Source organism: Copidosoma floridanum, unplaced genomic scaffold (genome assembly GCF_036245765.1).
Source record: "Copidosoma floridanum isolate Cflo_tuat_1 unplaced genomic scaffold, Cflo_Japanese_pri ptg000004l, whole genome shotgun sequence".
Classification (NCBI taxonomy): Eukaryota; Metazoa; Arthropoda; class Insecta; order Hymenoptera; family Encyrtidae; genus Copidosoma; species Copidosoma floridanum.
The window spans coordinates 25563637-25580191 of NW_028321881.1; the positions used below are offsets into that span (position 1 = coordinate 25563637).

General features: G+C 32.9%; 1 protein-coding gene across 1 annotated transcript in view; it reads right to left on the bottom strand.

Annotated features, from left to right (window-relative positions):
• Positions 1-16555, bottom strand: part of LOC149375786 (protein unc-80 homolog) — a 251018-nt gene that overhangs the window by 139194 nt on the left and 95269 nt on the right. The window contains exon 2 of the mRNA XM_089596504.1: positions 3133-3256. Within this exon, the coding sequence (XP_089452630.1) occupies positions 3133-3256 (124 nt within the window). The remainder of the gene's footprint in view (positions 1-3132; positions 3257-16555) is intronic.

Sequence of the window (16555 nt, forward strand, 5' to 3'; positions counted from 1 at the left end):
CCTCAAACTTTTAGCTACCACTAATGAACTTATGCTTTTTTAATTTGTTAATTTTCAGACTGTTTATTACTGTGTATAATTTCTTCAGAATTAAAATGTATTTTAGGCCTATTTTCGGTCTTAATACTTTCAAAATGGAAAATATGCTTAAAGTTAAGTTTAAACTTTAATCTAGCGTAACTTAATTAACGCAAATTGAACTAAAAAATTCAAAGTAAAATGTAAGGCAATTAGTTATTTTTTAACATGATTACAGATATCAAATGTCTATTCAAAACTCTTTACTAATCGCCACCATGATTTTCTTGAGTGTGAGGATGATTTTATCGAAAAAATATACTTTAAAGAAGACGCTTATGCTAAAGATAAAATATTATGTTTGAAAGTTATATATGTAATAGTAAGTGAATAGAATCGTGGCATTTAAGGGACAGCTGCCCCCCACTCCTTTAACTGCTGAGAATCCATCAGTTAAAGTTTAAGCAGCGCCTCCTTCATTACAGCTTCTTACTTATTTTGTCAAGCAAGAGGAGTGGAAAAGCTTCAAGCAACATTTTTTCTTTTTTACTAACGATAAGGCAAATATTTTAAATGATGTGAAGTTTTAGCACCTAATAAGCGCTTTGCAAGGTCAAGCCACTTATTATTAAAAAGCTAACAAGATTACCGATGTGAATTTTGAAATTGCCTTGAGCATGTTAATTCCTCGGGATGATAATTTAGAGATATAAGTCGTCTACAGTATTGAAAATCTTCTTTAATGATTGACTGTAAAAGTTCGTTACATGAATGATTTAAGTGATATAATAGATTGTTTTGAGGAGGCAGCTTGCGCTTTTCAAAACCTGGGATATCTAATCCATCAACCTTACTGTTTTGTAATTAGTTGTATGATTAAAAACCTTTATTTAAACTCACGAGAATCCTAGGAAATTTCTTATGGGACGACTAAAAGGTTTTTTACGCATACTGATCTTACGCATTTAATAAAACATCATGTTTACGTGTGGAAGCAAGCTGACACTAAGTGTAGATCAATAAGTTTGCGAGGTAAGCTAGTTACTGCTTAAGCTCTGCAAAATGAAGTGAAACACGTTTCCGCTTACTCTACTTAGTCTGTAGATTACAGTGAGAAACCATCGAGTTACTGTATGACATTCTGAGGAACGTCACTAAACCAATGGATTGATTTTTGCAAGAAAAAGAACTTTGTTTTAGTTTTTTCTCATTTTGCTGATAAACGCCATTCACCTAATCGATGATTTTACTGTCAGAGCAAGCATCATTTTGAGTTGCATTATGATTTAAATCACAAAAAATCTGATCAATAAGATCAATCCTACTTAAAATCATTATTAACTGCGAATTCTGGCAATAACATCACATAAATCTCTTAAAAAAAGGAGGGGTGAATGCTAACAGGGCTCGTATAGGTCATACAGTCTTACGAGTGACTGAGTAGCGATCCTAACTTTGTAACTACTCGAGAGATAGCTGTTTTTCATTGCATTTAGAAAAGCCTTTGTCTAGAAATCCACAGCTTGTACAACCTAACTACAATTCTAGACGGGAATTCAAGGACACGCAACACATATATCTAGTTTCTACAGAACAACATAATCATTTAAGTTGTTACCTCTAGCATCATGCTGTAATTTGGCCTCAGAATTTCAGTAGAGTAAGTATTGTATTCAACACGTTACAGCGAGGTTCCAAGGGTTTTTTTCTTGAAAAATAAGCTGCTGCTGGGATCCTAACCTTAAGCTGCCATGCATTAAGTATTCACTTAGTGCCAATTTTCTAAGTTTATCTGTATACCAGATATTATTTAAATGTTTAAGCAAATTCTGGTTCTAAATAAAAAATTAGTATTTTCCCATGAATTGTTAGATAAATAAATAAAATCGACTATGAGTTTGGAGAAAACTATTTTTTCCTTATTCCTGGCAAAATTCTGTCAAGGAGTGGCCAACTTCTTCTTTACCGGAAAATATAAGATTAAATCGTATTTTCTGTCTTCGGGCAATAGACTAGATAAAAATAGTCTTACTGCAGTACTTACTACACTTACTTATTGCAAATAAGCTAACTTTACCCTGTTACTGGCCACTAGGCACAGTAATAAAAGCTTAAAAACATATATAGTCTCTTGATCAAGTTGTAAAGATGAAAACTCGAAAAAATATTTTAATTCGATATATCCATAAGCTAATTTCGATGAGAAAGTTATCTGAAACTAAATCTAACGCAGATTTATAATTAAGTGTAACGTAATAAGTGTAAGGTAAATTTATAAGATTGTATTAAAATTTAACTCCCTTTCTACATATTATATAGATGCAGTGTTGGCGTGACTTTTTCATAATGATTCGTTTAAATTTAAGATTTTTTAAAATGGTACAGTAAATTGAGCTGCAGTTCTTTGTACATATTTTTTTTGCTTTTTTAAATGTACATTTAATGCATAAATGATATTTCTAAAGAACACCTGTGTAGGATGAACGCCCTGAAGAGATATTCACTGGCATGTAATACTACCCTATTAAAGAAAAGGGTACAACAGGATGGTTTTTTTAACCTTTGAAATAAAAATAAATTTTTACTATTAAATATAAACAAGAAATAAGTGTGTAAACGTATGTGACAGATATGAGCGTAACTTTAGAGATGTAATAAGCGTGGGTGGTAGGAAGTTTTTTCGAAATCATAGGAAGATTGGCTAAAAGTGCACAATCATGTACTGTCCAGCCTACATGTTTCTTAGGTTGTGTTATGTCATAATATATTATTTATTATCGCTCATTTTCTAAGTATCAGAATTTTAATTTGAATTAAACCCAAATAAGGTAGGTATTCTCTTTCGAATGATAATTGTACCAGCTTCGTACGCTATACCACTTTGTACAACGTTTATTTACGCTAATAATTATACTTGTCTGCTATACATTTTCACAAAAGTATTACTTTATGCTTGTGTACCCAAGAACCCGCTTGCCATTAATTCAATAGTTTAAGAAATTGTGCAAGACACTTGTACGTTGCAATTAAAAGTCATAATAAAGTTAGTATTTAGATATAATAAATCTAAAGTAAGATTGTATTTTTACATGCATATCCCAAATTTTTACTTACCTGGCATTTAAAAAAATCTGGTGAGGGATTGGGTGTATGCTCTGTTATTGTTATAATGGGGTTGGGAGGGCTAAATGACTGACTGTACTGATAGACTTGATTCGTTGTTGTATCAGCAACATATCTGAAACACACACAGTTGTATAAGAAAATGATTTTATGTACAATATCAATATAAATAGAAAAAGTGTAAATAATAATTTAAAATATTTTTACAGCTGTGACCAGTTTAATTTGGAAGTTTACTGTTAACTACGCTGTTAACTAAGTTCTCTATTTTATATTTTTATAATTCTTTTAATAAGCTAGATAGAAATTTAACCCTAAAGTGTTTATTACTTTAAACTTAATGCGATATACTTCGATATCTGAGTCATAACTGAGCTTAAAAAATCGGAAACATTTTGAAAAAATTTAAGTTTGATCAGATTTCACTAAGAATTTAAAAAAAATAAATTGAAACTACTTGGATATCTGCTTTTTTTATGGATATCTTTAGACTCCTTCCAATTGCTCCTTTGTCGTCAAATAATGTTGAGACTTAAACATGATAATGGAAGGCATGATAACTTTATATAATTTATTTACATTAATCAATATTTCACTCTCTTGCTGACAACCTCTTTCAAAATGAAAATCAACAATCATAACAAAATAATACTTAGAGTAAGTTTGATAAAACTTAAACAGTCGATTTCTATTTATAAATATTTATAAATACAGCAATATTTTAGTATGTAGGTATAAAGATAACACGCATCGTAAAAACCTATGGCACCTATAATTTTGTCCACATATTGGCAGACTCTACCTCGTTCCTATCAAACTTATGTTTTTAAGAATTTAATTTTATCATAAATATAAAAATTTTTTTTTCCAAACTGACGTATTAAAGTGGCACTGAAATGTATAAAGTAAAAGCCAGTTGAGATCGAAACACATACTAAATATACATCATAGAGAACAATGAGCATTGAAAGAGGGACTATACTGAGAATCAAGCAAAGCTATACGGAATCGTTTGTAAATCGTTTAAACTAAGTATAAAACTGTTACATGCTTTCATTATTAAAATTTAGTTTTGAATTCTATACTTTAGTTTTCATACTACTTTTTATTTAAAATAAAACATTTAGATGAGAATTGTCAAGTACTGTTGTATATAATCGTCCACTTATCTTGTTATTAACTAATTGTATAAAAGTCATTTAGAGAATTCGCATCTGTACCTTTGAGATTCTCTATCAATAATCATTGCTCTCTTGCATTTAAAGCCCTGTAGACAATTCACAGAGATACAGAACAGGACCGACCTTTTGGCCCTGTTTTTTATGTAACGTTCGTGCTTTTACAATGGCACACGACGGTGTCTCTTACCTTGGCTAATATAACACATCTAACACCTACCTGCTATCTTATAGACGATACCACTTATGTTTAACTTATTGAGTCCTTTCCTAATTTGATAATATAAGTTAAATTCCCAGAAGCTGCATAGACAACCAGTATGTTGTATTTAGACAGATCCTGACAGAGAATTGTCTCCATAGGCCAGAAATGAGGAACCGTAAGGAACACATTCCTGTTTAAACAAGACGGATTCAAGTACCAAGAACTGTCTATTGTATTACATTCCTGAAGATTTTGAATACGAGATTCCTGTAAGCTTTAAAAAATTACTGAAAAACTCAAGAATAAGTAAGTCCAGATTATTATTCTTTGGTTTTCTTTGACGTAGTGTCACTATATACAAATCTCAATTTTTTCCACTAAAAAGATGTATTTTGTGAAAAATTAGCAATTTCAACAACATTTTAGGTATAGACAAAACTGAGTTTTATGATCGCATTGACTTTCTCATTAATTCTAATTGTTTCTCATTCAACGGTGATGTTAATAAAAAATCTTGTAGAACTTACATAAAAGGTTGTTGCTCACCTTGGTTCACAGAAATCATATGATAATCCTAAGAAAGTTCAGTACTATATCGTTGTGATAATTCTATCGTGCTATGTTTCAAATATGTTGATGATTTCTTATGAGTAATAAAAACTCATTTAATAAATTATGTCCTAAGCCTTTTTTACAATTTCTATACTTCTATAAAGTTCACAGTCAGATACAAAGTTAACCATTCAATCTTTTTTCTAGATATTTACGTTAGTCGTATAATAAATCCCATCAAATTTCACACAACCCACAATCTCAAAAGTTAACCATAGTAATCTCTATCATTGCAGAAGCCTTCAAGCTCGCTGACTCTTCGTTTCGATCCAAGAATACTACAGTAGCTTGCAAAACTCTTATTAATAATGCATACTCTCCAACTTTTATAAATAGATACGTAAAGGCTACAATCAGTTTTCCTAATAGACGAAAAAGATTACAGGGAACTCGTATTCAAAATCTTCAGGAATGTAATACAAAAGAGGGTTCTTGGTGCTCGAATCCATCTGGTTGAAGCAGGAATGTGTTCCTTAAAATTCCTTATTTCTGACCTATGGAGACAATTCTCTGTCAGGATCTGTCTAAATACAACATACTGGTTGTCTATGCAGTTTCAGGGAATTTAACTCATATCATTAAATTAGAAAAGGACTCAACAAGTTAAACATTAATGGTATCCTCTTTGAAATAGAATATAGGTGTTAGATGTGTTATATTAGCCAAAGTAAGAGACACCGTCGTGTGCCGTTGTGAAAACACGAACGTTACATAAAAAACAGGGCCAAATGGTCGTTTCTGTTCTGCCTCTCTGTTAATTGTCGACAGGGCTTTGAATGCGAGAGAGCAATGATTATTAATAGAGTTCTTAAAAGTCAATTTTCATAATAAAAACATGTAACAGTCTTATATTTAGTTCAAGCTGTTTGTGAACGATTCCGCATAGCTTTTCTTGATTCTCAAAATAGTGCCTCTTTCAATGCTCATTGTTCTCTATGACGTATATTTAGTATGTGTTCCTATCTTAACTGGCTCCTTCTTTTTACATTTCAGTGCTATCCTAATAATACTTCTTAGAAGACAAAATTTGTGTATTTATGATATAATTAAATTCTGAAAAACATGAGTTTTATTAAAACTAAGTAGAGATTAGCAATATGTGGACAAAATTATAGGTTCTATAGGTGTTTATGATGCGTAATATTGTAGCACCTTTATGGTATAGTATTGTTGTTTTTATAATTATTTATGTACATAAATTGAATGCTTTTATTTTATTAAAATTTTGTTGCAATTGTTGATTTTTAATCTTGAAGAGGCTGTCAGAATGGCAGCAAAATATTGATTGACGTAAATCAATTATCAATAAACAGTCATGCTCCTTATAACAACGTTGAAGTCCTTATATTATCTGCTTTTACTATTAAGTAAACAATTAATAGGAAAAATTCAATTCACTTTCTAGTTTTTTGCATTTACTTTTGCTCTTAGAAACTTTGAAGAACTCAAAACTCTTACATAGATTTACAAAGACCAAATTTGTCATGTGTAGCAAAAATTACAAATGGACATTGTTTTTATTATGTATGTTAATTTTATCGTGTACAGTATGTAAAGCAAAGTCATTACCATTTGTAATAAATCTTTAGTCAGTGACACGACTGATGAGATTGTCATGTTCAAAAGAAAATTTTATTCAGGCTCAATGCTTACTGGTGACTTATTTTAATCAACACTTTTGTTTTCATGTTTATATTTATTTGGTGATACTTGTTTGAGAATAAAATTTTATGCTTTTTCTCAAGATAACATTATCATCACTAACTTATATTCTATTATCAATTTTTGAGGTGTTAATAGGTATAACAGAATTTTACGCACAAATACATAAGTAGAAAGTATATATCTTACTGCTTGTCACTTGAGGACGTAGAAAATGTAAAACATAACATTACTTTTTCATATAGCCGAGTAATAATGTAACTTGCATGCTTGTTCCATCATTTTACTTCTGTGAAATAAGGACAGATAACATGTGGTGTACTACATGAAAGCAGCCACAGATGTGTTTTATATAGAAACAGAAGAATGCAGCATGCACAAATGCGAAATCGCTGAAAAAACCAGAAACATAAAGACGCTTGGCGGGTGTAAGATGCCATAATTATGGCATATAAAAATGTACTATCTATAAAGACCAAGATGACAAGATTACAGCGTGTGCAAATACACTGACACTCAGTAGGCTAAAGGGGATAAGAAGATTGCGTAATCAAACGCACTGCTACTTGTCAGGTCCAGGAGCTTAAGGAGACGGTATCTGCGAACATACTGCAGCCTAAAAAGGCAAAGGTGAAAATGTTACACTACATGCGAATGTACCGTCAGTTGGCAGATTCAGAAAGACAAGAGACAACGTGGGCAAACACACTACTGCTAAGGAGAATCGAGACTGCTAGGTTGTGGCGTGCATGAACACTCGGCTGCTTAGCAGGTTTTAAAAAGGCAAGGATACAGAAACACAGTTTAGTGCATGAGGTCGTGTAGCAGCCAGTAACAAGAATTACACTATTAGCGGCTCTGTTGTAACTGTGGCTGAGCCTCTCACTGTCTTTTTGTTGGAGCATTTTCTAGGGTTATCTATTTCTTATCCCTATGTTTTTTCTTACGTGATTCTCTTGACTACAATACATTCCTGGATTTTAGCACTAAAATAAAGCCAATAAAAACAGCTTATACTAATAAAATTAATCCTTTTTAGAAAATTATCTCATTACAAAAAAAATTTACTGTAAATAAAGCATGTGACACTTAGTAACTGTACTTTGTATTAGACTAAACACTTTTTTGACTATATAAAAAAAAAAAATTGTCATTTACATATTTAATAAGCTTTTTTTAAACGATAATAACAATTTGATGTTGCAACAAACGTTTTTTTTTTTGTAATCTTACTCCTTTCAAAATCTGTCATTTCGTTGAATGCTTTGACATATGTGACGTTACAAATATAATCCATATTTAAGTTTAAGCACTTACAATTGTTGTAGAGTTTGCTCTTACAATACCAACTTTAGTTTAAACTCCTGTATTAGAATATCTATTCTCTAGTCATGATTTGTTTTTTTATACATTTAAGAACAACCTAAAACATGATTAAACTTTTACTCTACGTCAGAGTTAGTATTTTTATTAGGAAGTCTTTTTTTGTAGATTGCTTAAATCCACTTCTTTTGATTAAAAATTATGTACTAAAATTTATTTAATTTATGAATGCTACTCCTTCTAATAGGCTAGTTTAATTTACGTTGATTTTTTTCCCAAATTTATTTCTTTCATTTTCATTGAACTCCTTAAAAAAATACTTGAAATTTGCCTTAAAACTAACATTTAAAGATCATCCACAATTTTTGGCAGTTTTTTCAAAGATACCTTGATCATTGACATGCAACTACTGATTTTGTTGATGTCATTTATTGGTACGATGACCTTTTGATATACTACCGTGTTAAAGCACACCATTTGGATACTGTTTATTTTATTCATTTTATTTACTCATAACCATAGTATACAAAACATACAGAGCAATTAAAACATATCAGTTTCCTTGCAACCCTGCAGGTGTATATGCATACATCAGTTTTTAGGCTGGTTTACCTTAGTTTTTAGTACAATGTATACAAAAAAACAAAATAATAATAAAAATCTTATAACCTCATAATTATAAACTTAAGTGCGGATTTGGCTAACATCAAAGCCACAAAATTATGTAATGCTCTTTGTAAGAGTTTAACAAAATTTCATACATTTCTATTTGTGATAACATAACTGTTTAGGGTAAAATTAGAATACTTAGAAAAGCTCATTAGTGCAAATGAATTTTTTTATTCCATCCAGGTTTTTGTTTCTTTGTAATCCCAAATTGCTTAAGATCATTTGTTAATTTATTCCATAGTTTTTCAGCACATATGTTACTATTTTTTATAACTGTTTTTGTTATTTTTCGTAATTGTATTAGTTTATTTTTTGTTATACTACTTAAAGTCTCATATTGTTTTTTTAATTCATTTTAATAGGGCTGAATAAATTCAGAATCAAAGAGTTGTTTTGGAGATAAAGGTTTGTCCATTATATGCCTATTTTCATCTCCAATTTTTACAAGTCTGTTTTACATTTTCCATAGAAAATTATCATGGGTACTATATGCATCATCTTAAGCACTTACACGACAGATTGTTATATTGTCAAAGAAAGAATAGTATATTTCTTTTAGTGCTCACAGTTTATGCATTTAGAGATTTCATAAAAAACAAATACTAAGTTCTTAGTTTTTTGATAATCTTTCCCATGTGTTTGATCCATTTAAAATTGAAACTTAAGATTAACCGAAGAGACTAACAATAATTAACCCTTTTTTATCCCTAATTGTAATATTGAATGCCCGTGGTACAATACCACAGTAGTCTTCAAATGTCATAAATACTGTTTGATCTGTATAAGGTAAAAGTTTATTTAGAGCCAGCAAATTGGCTGTCAGTGCCAAATATTCTTTCTTATTACTTTCAACTTTACTCCAAGAGTCTCCAACAGAGATAATTACAGTATCGTCAGTATAGGACATAATACAACTATTAGGCATGGCCGTTAATAGATCACATGTCACTCTTTTAACCATTTATCTTTACTTATTATAAATTACTCTTTCTTATTTATTTTTACCTTACACGTTAATGTAGCATTATTTTTAAGTTAATAATTTTAATAAAACCTGTAAGAACTTTTATATCAAAAGTTAAAACTTTACTTTTTCCAGTATTACTGATCATTAGATTTTTTAAACAATTTTATTCTATCCTAATTCGTTTCTCTAATAACTTCTTATTTTTTGCTTATTCTTAATATTGTTATTTGTAATTGAGTTAAGCTTATAGCTTTAAAAATTAAGCTGCAACGAAAGAGGTCCAATAAAAAAAGACGTAAAATAATGGCGTCGTTTTTCACAACCAGGACATCCGATAGTTACACTTTGTTAGTTTTTAAACCTTTTCTTATGATAGTAAATTCATTACATGGAATTAAGAAAAAATCAGCAGTGCTTGGCTGATTACTTATTGCGTAATATTCTTTAGAAAATATTCGTAACAATCATTTGTTAAAAAAAGTGTAACCCATGTATGGATGAAAAATTAATTTGACAGTTTTTGTGTTAGGATGTTAAAAAAAAGTTTTTTAATAGACATAGAATAGGAGAAACTTTGTATACAATAATAAGCATGAGATATAAGTAAATCATCGTTTAGTAAGCAATGAATATCTCAGGTACGGCTAGGAATGTAATTTTACTCACTTCGTATGTTAGTTCATACTAAATTTTAATTGATGCACCATCGAGTTTTATGCAATTTCAAACCTTAATGTTTCCTACAATCTAACGAGATATTAAAACTTCTCAAATCCAGATGATGATTTGCTAGCAGTGTATTATACCCAAGAAAAGCATCATAATTTGTAGTGCAAGAAAGATTAACACAGTTATTAAGACGCAAACCTTGAAACGTAGTTATTCTTAAAGCTGCAACAGAAGTTTGGACATCAGTAAATATGCTTATTCTGATTTAACAATGACATTATTCAGACTCATCCCATGACTTTATTAAACAGCACAGACCTACAAAAAAATCTTTTTTTTTATAATTGCATGTAAATACCTGTATTCAAAGCAATTTGGTGCGTTGAAACCAAATTCATCATCAGAGTTAGTCTATCACTTCAAGATCTTGGGTTATCTTAACCTCAATGTTCCAAAGTATACATTTTTACGTGTTTTTAAGGTTATGCCGCACCTCGAATGTTTCTTGTCGTTTCTCGAATAATACCATCCCATAGTATAGCTTTTTCTTCACATTTTCCGTCTTTAACATTCTGGATAAGGTTACTTACGTCTAAGTTATAAAAGTTTCAACGCAAGTCCCTATTTATGTACTTACCTCTTAACTGATTAATAGTTGTGTTCAAAATTTTACGATTAAAAATAAATATTTTATAGGTACAAACTAAAGCTTAGTTAATACGCTACCATTGACATCGGATTTTTTTCTCAAGTTCAGAATGGTGGACCAATAAAGTAGCTGCAGATAGTTAAAAGCACCTTAATGTAACTATTATACTTGATTTAAAATAGTTTTAGACTTTTAAAAATTATAATGCAAGCCCGATCTTACAGATTTCCGGTCACTGATTAAAAATCTATACTTATTTTACAATTAGAATATTACTCATTTCTTCTATCCTAAAATTTTGAAAGAAAATAGTTAGGTGTATTCTGTGATTGTTTTTTTTGAACCTTAAAAAATTAGAATTTTTAGTAGATTTTTAGTGTGGCTAGTTGTTTTTTTTTAAAGTAATAAATAAGAACTAAATATTATAGCACAGACTTGCGTCACAAAAATTTGCTGATTTTCAAATCCTGTGTCTGTTATGATTTCATTAGCATGGTGGTAGTTAAGATACTTGGTTGTTAGTACATAGTACTTTTCTCTTTTCTTTTGTTTTGTGCTTAATATAAGGTCATATTTATTTTTTTTTTATCAATACTTAAATTTTTATTGATGAAGAGATATTATTAAGCATAAAAAAAAGTAAAGAAGAGGCAAATTTCTTTTACTAACGACCACGTACCAAAACTGCCGTCAAGCTAGTATAACCTTATAAAAGGCCAAATCACAAAGTAAGCATATGCTTGATACACAAGGAAATGCTATACTATGCAGCAGATCTGTTTTAGAACTTGATGACTTATTTCTAAAAATAGTAATAACATGTTGTTTGATTTACTGATTACTTATTGAAAGGAACGAACGATTGATACAGGACGCTGATGTGTGGTTGCTAATTTCAGCCAAGCTTACAATAGACAGAATAAATGCACGAGGACTTAAATGCTGTCAAGTCGAAGATATAAAAGTAATTGTGTCTAACTTACTTGGGGTTCTTTTTTCACTCTTGAGCCTGACTGTTAATTAGCAGCCGTGGCAGCATGCCGTGCCTCTGGAAAGTGTACCAAGGGGTGGGACGGTAACAGGCGTGAAATACAAATCAACAACCTATTCGCTTCGTTTCGTAAAAGATTTCCGCTTCCGCCCACCGGACTGGACGGAGATTTAGCCCTGGTGTCCGTGGGGTTGGCGTCATCGCGGTTGGAATGACGAGCTGGCAATAGGGAAAGCTTGCTGACAGCACGAAGATATTCCCCTGTGGACGTCTGAACGGTGGCTGTTCAAACAAGCTCATCAGGACAAGGATGGACAGAAACTATGTGATCCAGCAGCCAGGAGCCGATCGACTGGAGAAGAGTGGCGTCTACCATAGCTACGATGTCATCAACCTGAAAATTTTGGCGTGAAGTTCTCCACTTTGATCATTGCTGGAGCGTGTTTAGGTGTTCACAACTCCAACAGTTCCAGAACTGATCTCGAATGCCACGAACAAGACTCCAGTGAGTTCATCGATCCAGCTCTTCAGGTGGAGGAGCAGCATCGATGATGGAGCTTAGTGGACCGGTGACAAGGAAATGCCCAGGAGTTAGGATGTCGATGTCATCAACACCGCCAGTCAATGGAGTGAGGGGGCGGCTGTTGAGAACCATCTTGATGCTGGTCAGAACTGTGGAAAGCTCCTCTTAGGTGAGGTGCCATAGACTGATGACACGACGCAGATGACGTTTCGTAGATTTCACGCAAGCCTCCCACAATCCGCCAAAATGTGGGGACCAGGGGAGGAAAAACTGCCACTTGATTCCTTGGTCAGCGAAAGCGCTAGCAACGCGCTCCTACTGCAACTCAGCGTCCTGTAGAGCTTTGCGAAGTTCTCGATCAGTGGCGGCCGCGTAAAAGCAGGTGGCGTCGTCGCTCCAAATCTCTGCCAGTCGGCTTCGTCTCGTGCACAGTCTTTTGAGGGCCTCCAAGAACGACTCAGTCAACAAGTCACCAACTAACTCGAGGTGCACAGCCTTGATGGGCAAACACACAAAAACCGTGATGTATCCGTTGCTCGTGTGGATACCTCGGCCCTTTGCCAACAAGATATAAAACGGGCCCGCTTAATCAACACCAGTACGAGAGAAGGCCCGAGCGGGTGTGATTCACGCAGCCAACAAAGGTGCCATGTGTTGTATGGCGGTCCATGCCTCGAGCCGCGCGCAGACGACGCACCCTTTCAAAAAACTCTTTGAACGCCACCTTCCACCAATAATTCATGTCTTGCAAACAGTGTAGGCACTGGTGAGACGGAGGCCCCCGTGTAGTGCTCGTGCGTAGATCCAGCGAATAACCAATCGAGCTAGATGACATCGACCGTTGAGGATTGGAGGGTGTTGATCGTCAAAGCTCAAGTCCGAGTGCCTGAGCTAATCGCCAACTCGGAGAACGTCGCCAGAGAGGAACGGATTAAGAGTCTGCAGTGGATGTTTTGCAGGAAAATGGCCCCTCCGCTGCAAAGTTTCGATCTTGGAAAAGAAGGACCACTGTTGGCTGAGATGGACGCACACAAAGTAAGTAGTATAGCAACTGTTTATTATTTCGATAGCCAATTACGAAGCAGTATAAGAAGAAAGTCAAAGTAAACTGCCTTGTGATTGGCTGTCGAAATAATAAACAGTTACTGCACTAAGCTATCGTTGTCGTCGAAGTACATGCCACTAAATTGAACATTCATAGATTAACTGCAAAATTGAAATAAACTATCGCTATTTCGGGACCTCCCCCCAACAGCTGTGGGTAGCCTTCTAGCGGTCCAAACTGGAGAGGCTGGAAGGCCCGGTAACTTCAGCCAGCCACGAGTTTGTAGGACCCCAGAGCCATGGTAGACCGTCCCACCAGATGCGGATGTGATTTAGTATGGACAGGTCCGTTTCCCAGGACGCTACGTCCACAGGATTCAAGTCCGTCAGGAGGTGTCTCCACGAGCAAGAGGGCAGCAGCTCTTGCGTATGAGCTACGTAATTGTCGATGAGCGAGTTGTCGGTGGGCTCTGACGATTGGAGCCAAGAAAGCACGATCTGAGAGTCGCTCCAGGCATAAAAGTCCTCAGGGAGGGCTGAATATTTCCCAGCAACTATGCGCAGCCATTTTGCAGTATGAAGAGCAGCTCACAGCTCCAGCCAAGGAATGGTCATTTGTGCCAGATGTGCAGCATCCAGCTGTAACTCTTTCATGGAGGTCCTATTTTCTCAGTGAGAAGCTTCCCACCCACAGCAAGCCAATCAGTTGATTGTGGCAACGTCGGCTGTCTCTACATCGTCAGTGCCAGACAGGATGTCGTTAGAATAGAGATCTCCTCAAACGATTGGTACAGCTTCAGGCCACAATTCGCTTTCGTCATCGCATAATTGCAAAATCATCTACAGACAGAGATAGGGAGCACTAGCCTTGCCGTAAGTTACAGTCAGCAGCTGGAAGTGCTGTGGTGGGACAGATTCAACGGCGCACAGTGTGGCGAAACAGACTTTTTTGTGCATAAATAAAACAGCGCCAGTTGCTGTGAACTGATTAACATGATTTGTTCTTTAAATTGTAGGTGATTGCACAAGTAATACCAGAAAAATGGTCCCGACTCGGAAAAAAAGTGGGAAACGGGTTAAAACTACCCTTAAAAATTAAAAAAAAGGTGAAAACGACACATAGTTCTGTCTTACTCATTCAATTAAGACTTACCAAAAGTAAAATATAAACATTTTCACATAAAATAGCAAAAATTTAAAAAAATTACATTAAAATAGGTTATTATAGGTCTCATAGGGGTTAAATTAGTACAAAACTACCACTAAAATTAAAATTTTTGTACTGTCAAAAATAAATAAGTAATGTATTTGTAATTTTTATTAATGTAATATTTCATATTAATTTGAAAATTATGCTGTAAGCAAGTACTGAAAAAAGTACCGCTTAGCGTGTCAAGAGTTGAAAAATTTTGAAACTCATCCCAAAATTGCAATTTTTAGTGATATTTGTGTCAAATAAATAGTATTTTTCTAACTTTTTTAGGAATTATTATAGACTTTGGAATGAAAAAATAAACCACAATTTCGGAACAATAAAAAATAATTAAGTAATATTAGGGTGTAAAGGATAAAAAATTTAACAAAACAACCCCAACAAAAGTTAATTCACGTGTTTTAAAGGTCAAGTGAGGTATGTTTCTTAAAGATTGCAATATATTACTTCTAATAACTAATTGACCTATTCTTTGTAACGAAAAGTGCGATAACACCACTGCAAAGATACAAAGGGGTTAAATTAACCAAATACTTGCCTTACAATTGATATACATGCAATTTTTTTTTTCGAACGATTATACTTCCGCTAAGATCATCATTAATTAGTTGTAAGGTAACTAAAAACTAATTTATTTGTTCAATTTTCGTGCAGTTAATCATAAGATAATTGTTAAGCTGTAAATTGGTTAAAATAATACAAATTTTTTTCTATCTTTAATATTGTTGGGATGCATTTGAGCGTATTACTTTTGTTTTTCTTTCTTGATCAGTATTTGTTTTTAAGAGATTACACTTATAAGAAATTAGCCAGGAATTAGGTGTAATGAAAAGCGAAATTGTACTTCTTTGCTGTACGAGGGAAAAATGTCGTAAAATAATCCATAAATAGGCTATTTCACCTATTACACAGGTAACATAAATATTGTTATTCTAACCATTTTTATGTTCCGATTAAAAACAATTTAACTCGTTCTTCGTGAAAAAAATCTTATGAAAGCTTTTATAAGGCTACACATGGGTTAATATGATAAAAAAATACTCCTGTCAGTAATATTTCCTCATAAAGTACGTGGCACTTGATATTCGTGCAAGTTCGTTTATAATTGTTCTTATGATTATTTAAGATCAATAAATCAGTTAAGTCAATGTTTAATACATTGTGGAATATTTATATTAAGCTATACAGGCTTCGTAATATCACAAATTTTCTCCAGAACTGAAAAGGATCAATAAATTTGTGTAATTGCAATTTATCTTTGAGTTAGTTAATACGTATTTATAAGGTTTTCGATAAATTTTTTTTCTTGTTATACATTGTTGATGTAATTCTTTGTTATTTGAATTTATACTTGATTTTTCTTTTTTATATATATTATTTTTAACAGATGTAGGGTTTCAAAATTCTTTTTTAAGATCTTGTTTTTTCGGAGTATAATATTTCAACACATTTTGATAATCTATTAACTTTTCTTTGGTTACTTTTACTTCTTTTGCTATTGTCACTTTTGAAAAAATTTCAAACTCAAAAGATTTATATATTTAAATTTTTGTCGGATTTTCCGTGCATGAATAGTATATGTTTACATATCGGTTACGGAAATAATCAATTTTTACGACTTTACTAATTTTTACATTTCTTAATTCTTTTTCAGCCACCAAAGAACTCTCATAGTTTTTTACTTCACAGGTTTTAGCATCCACCATCAT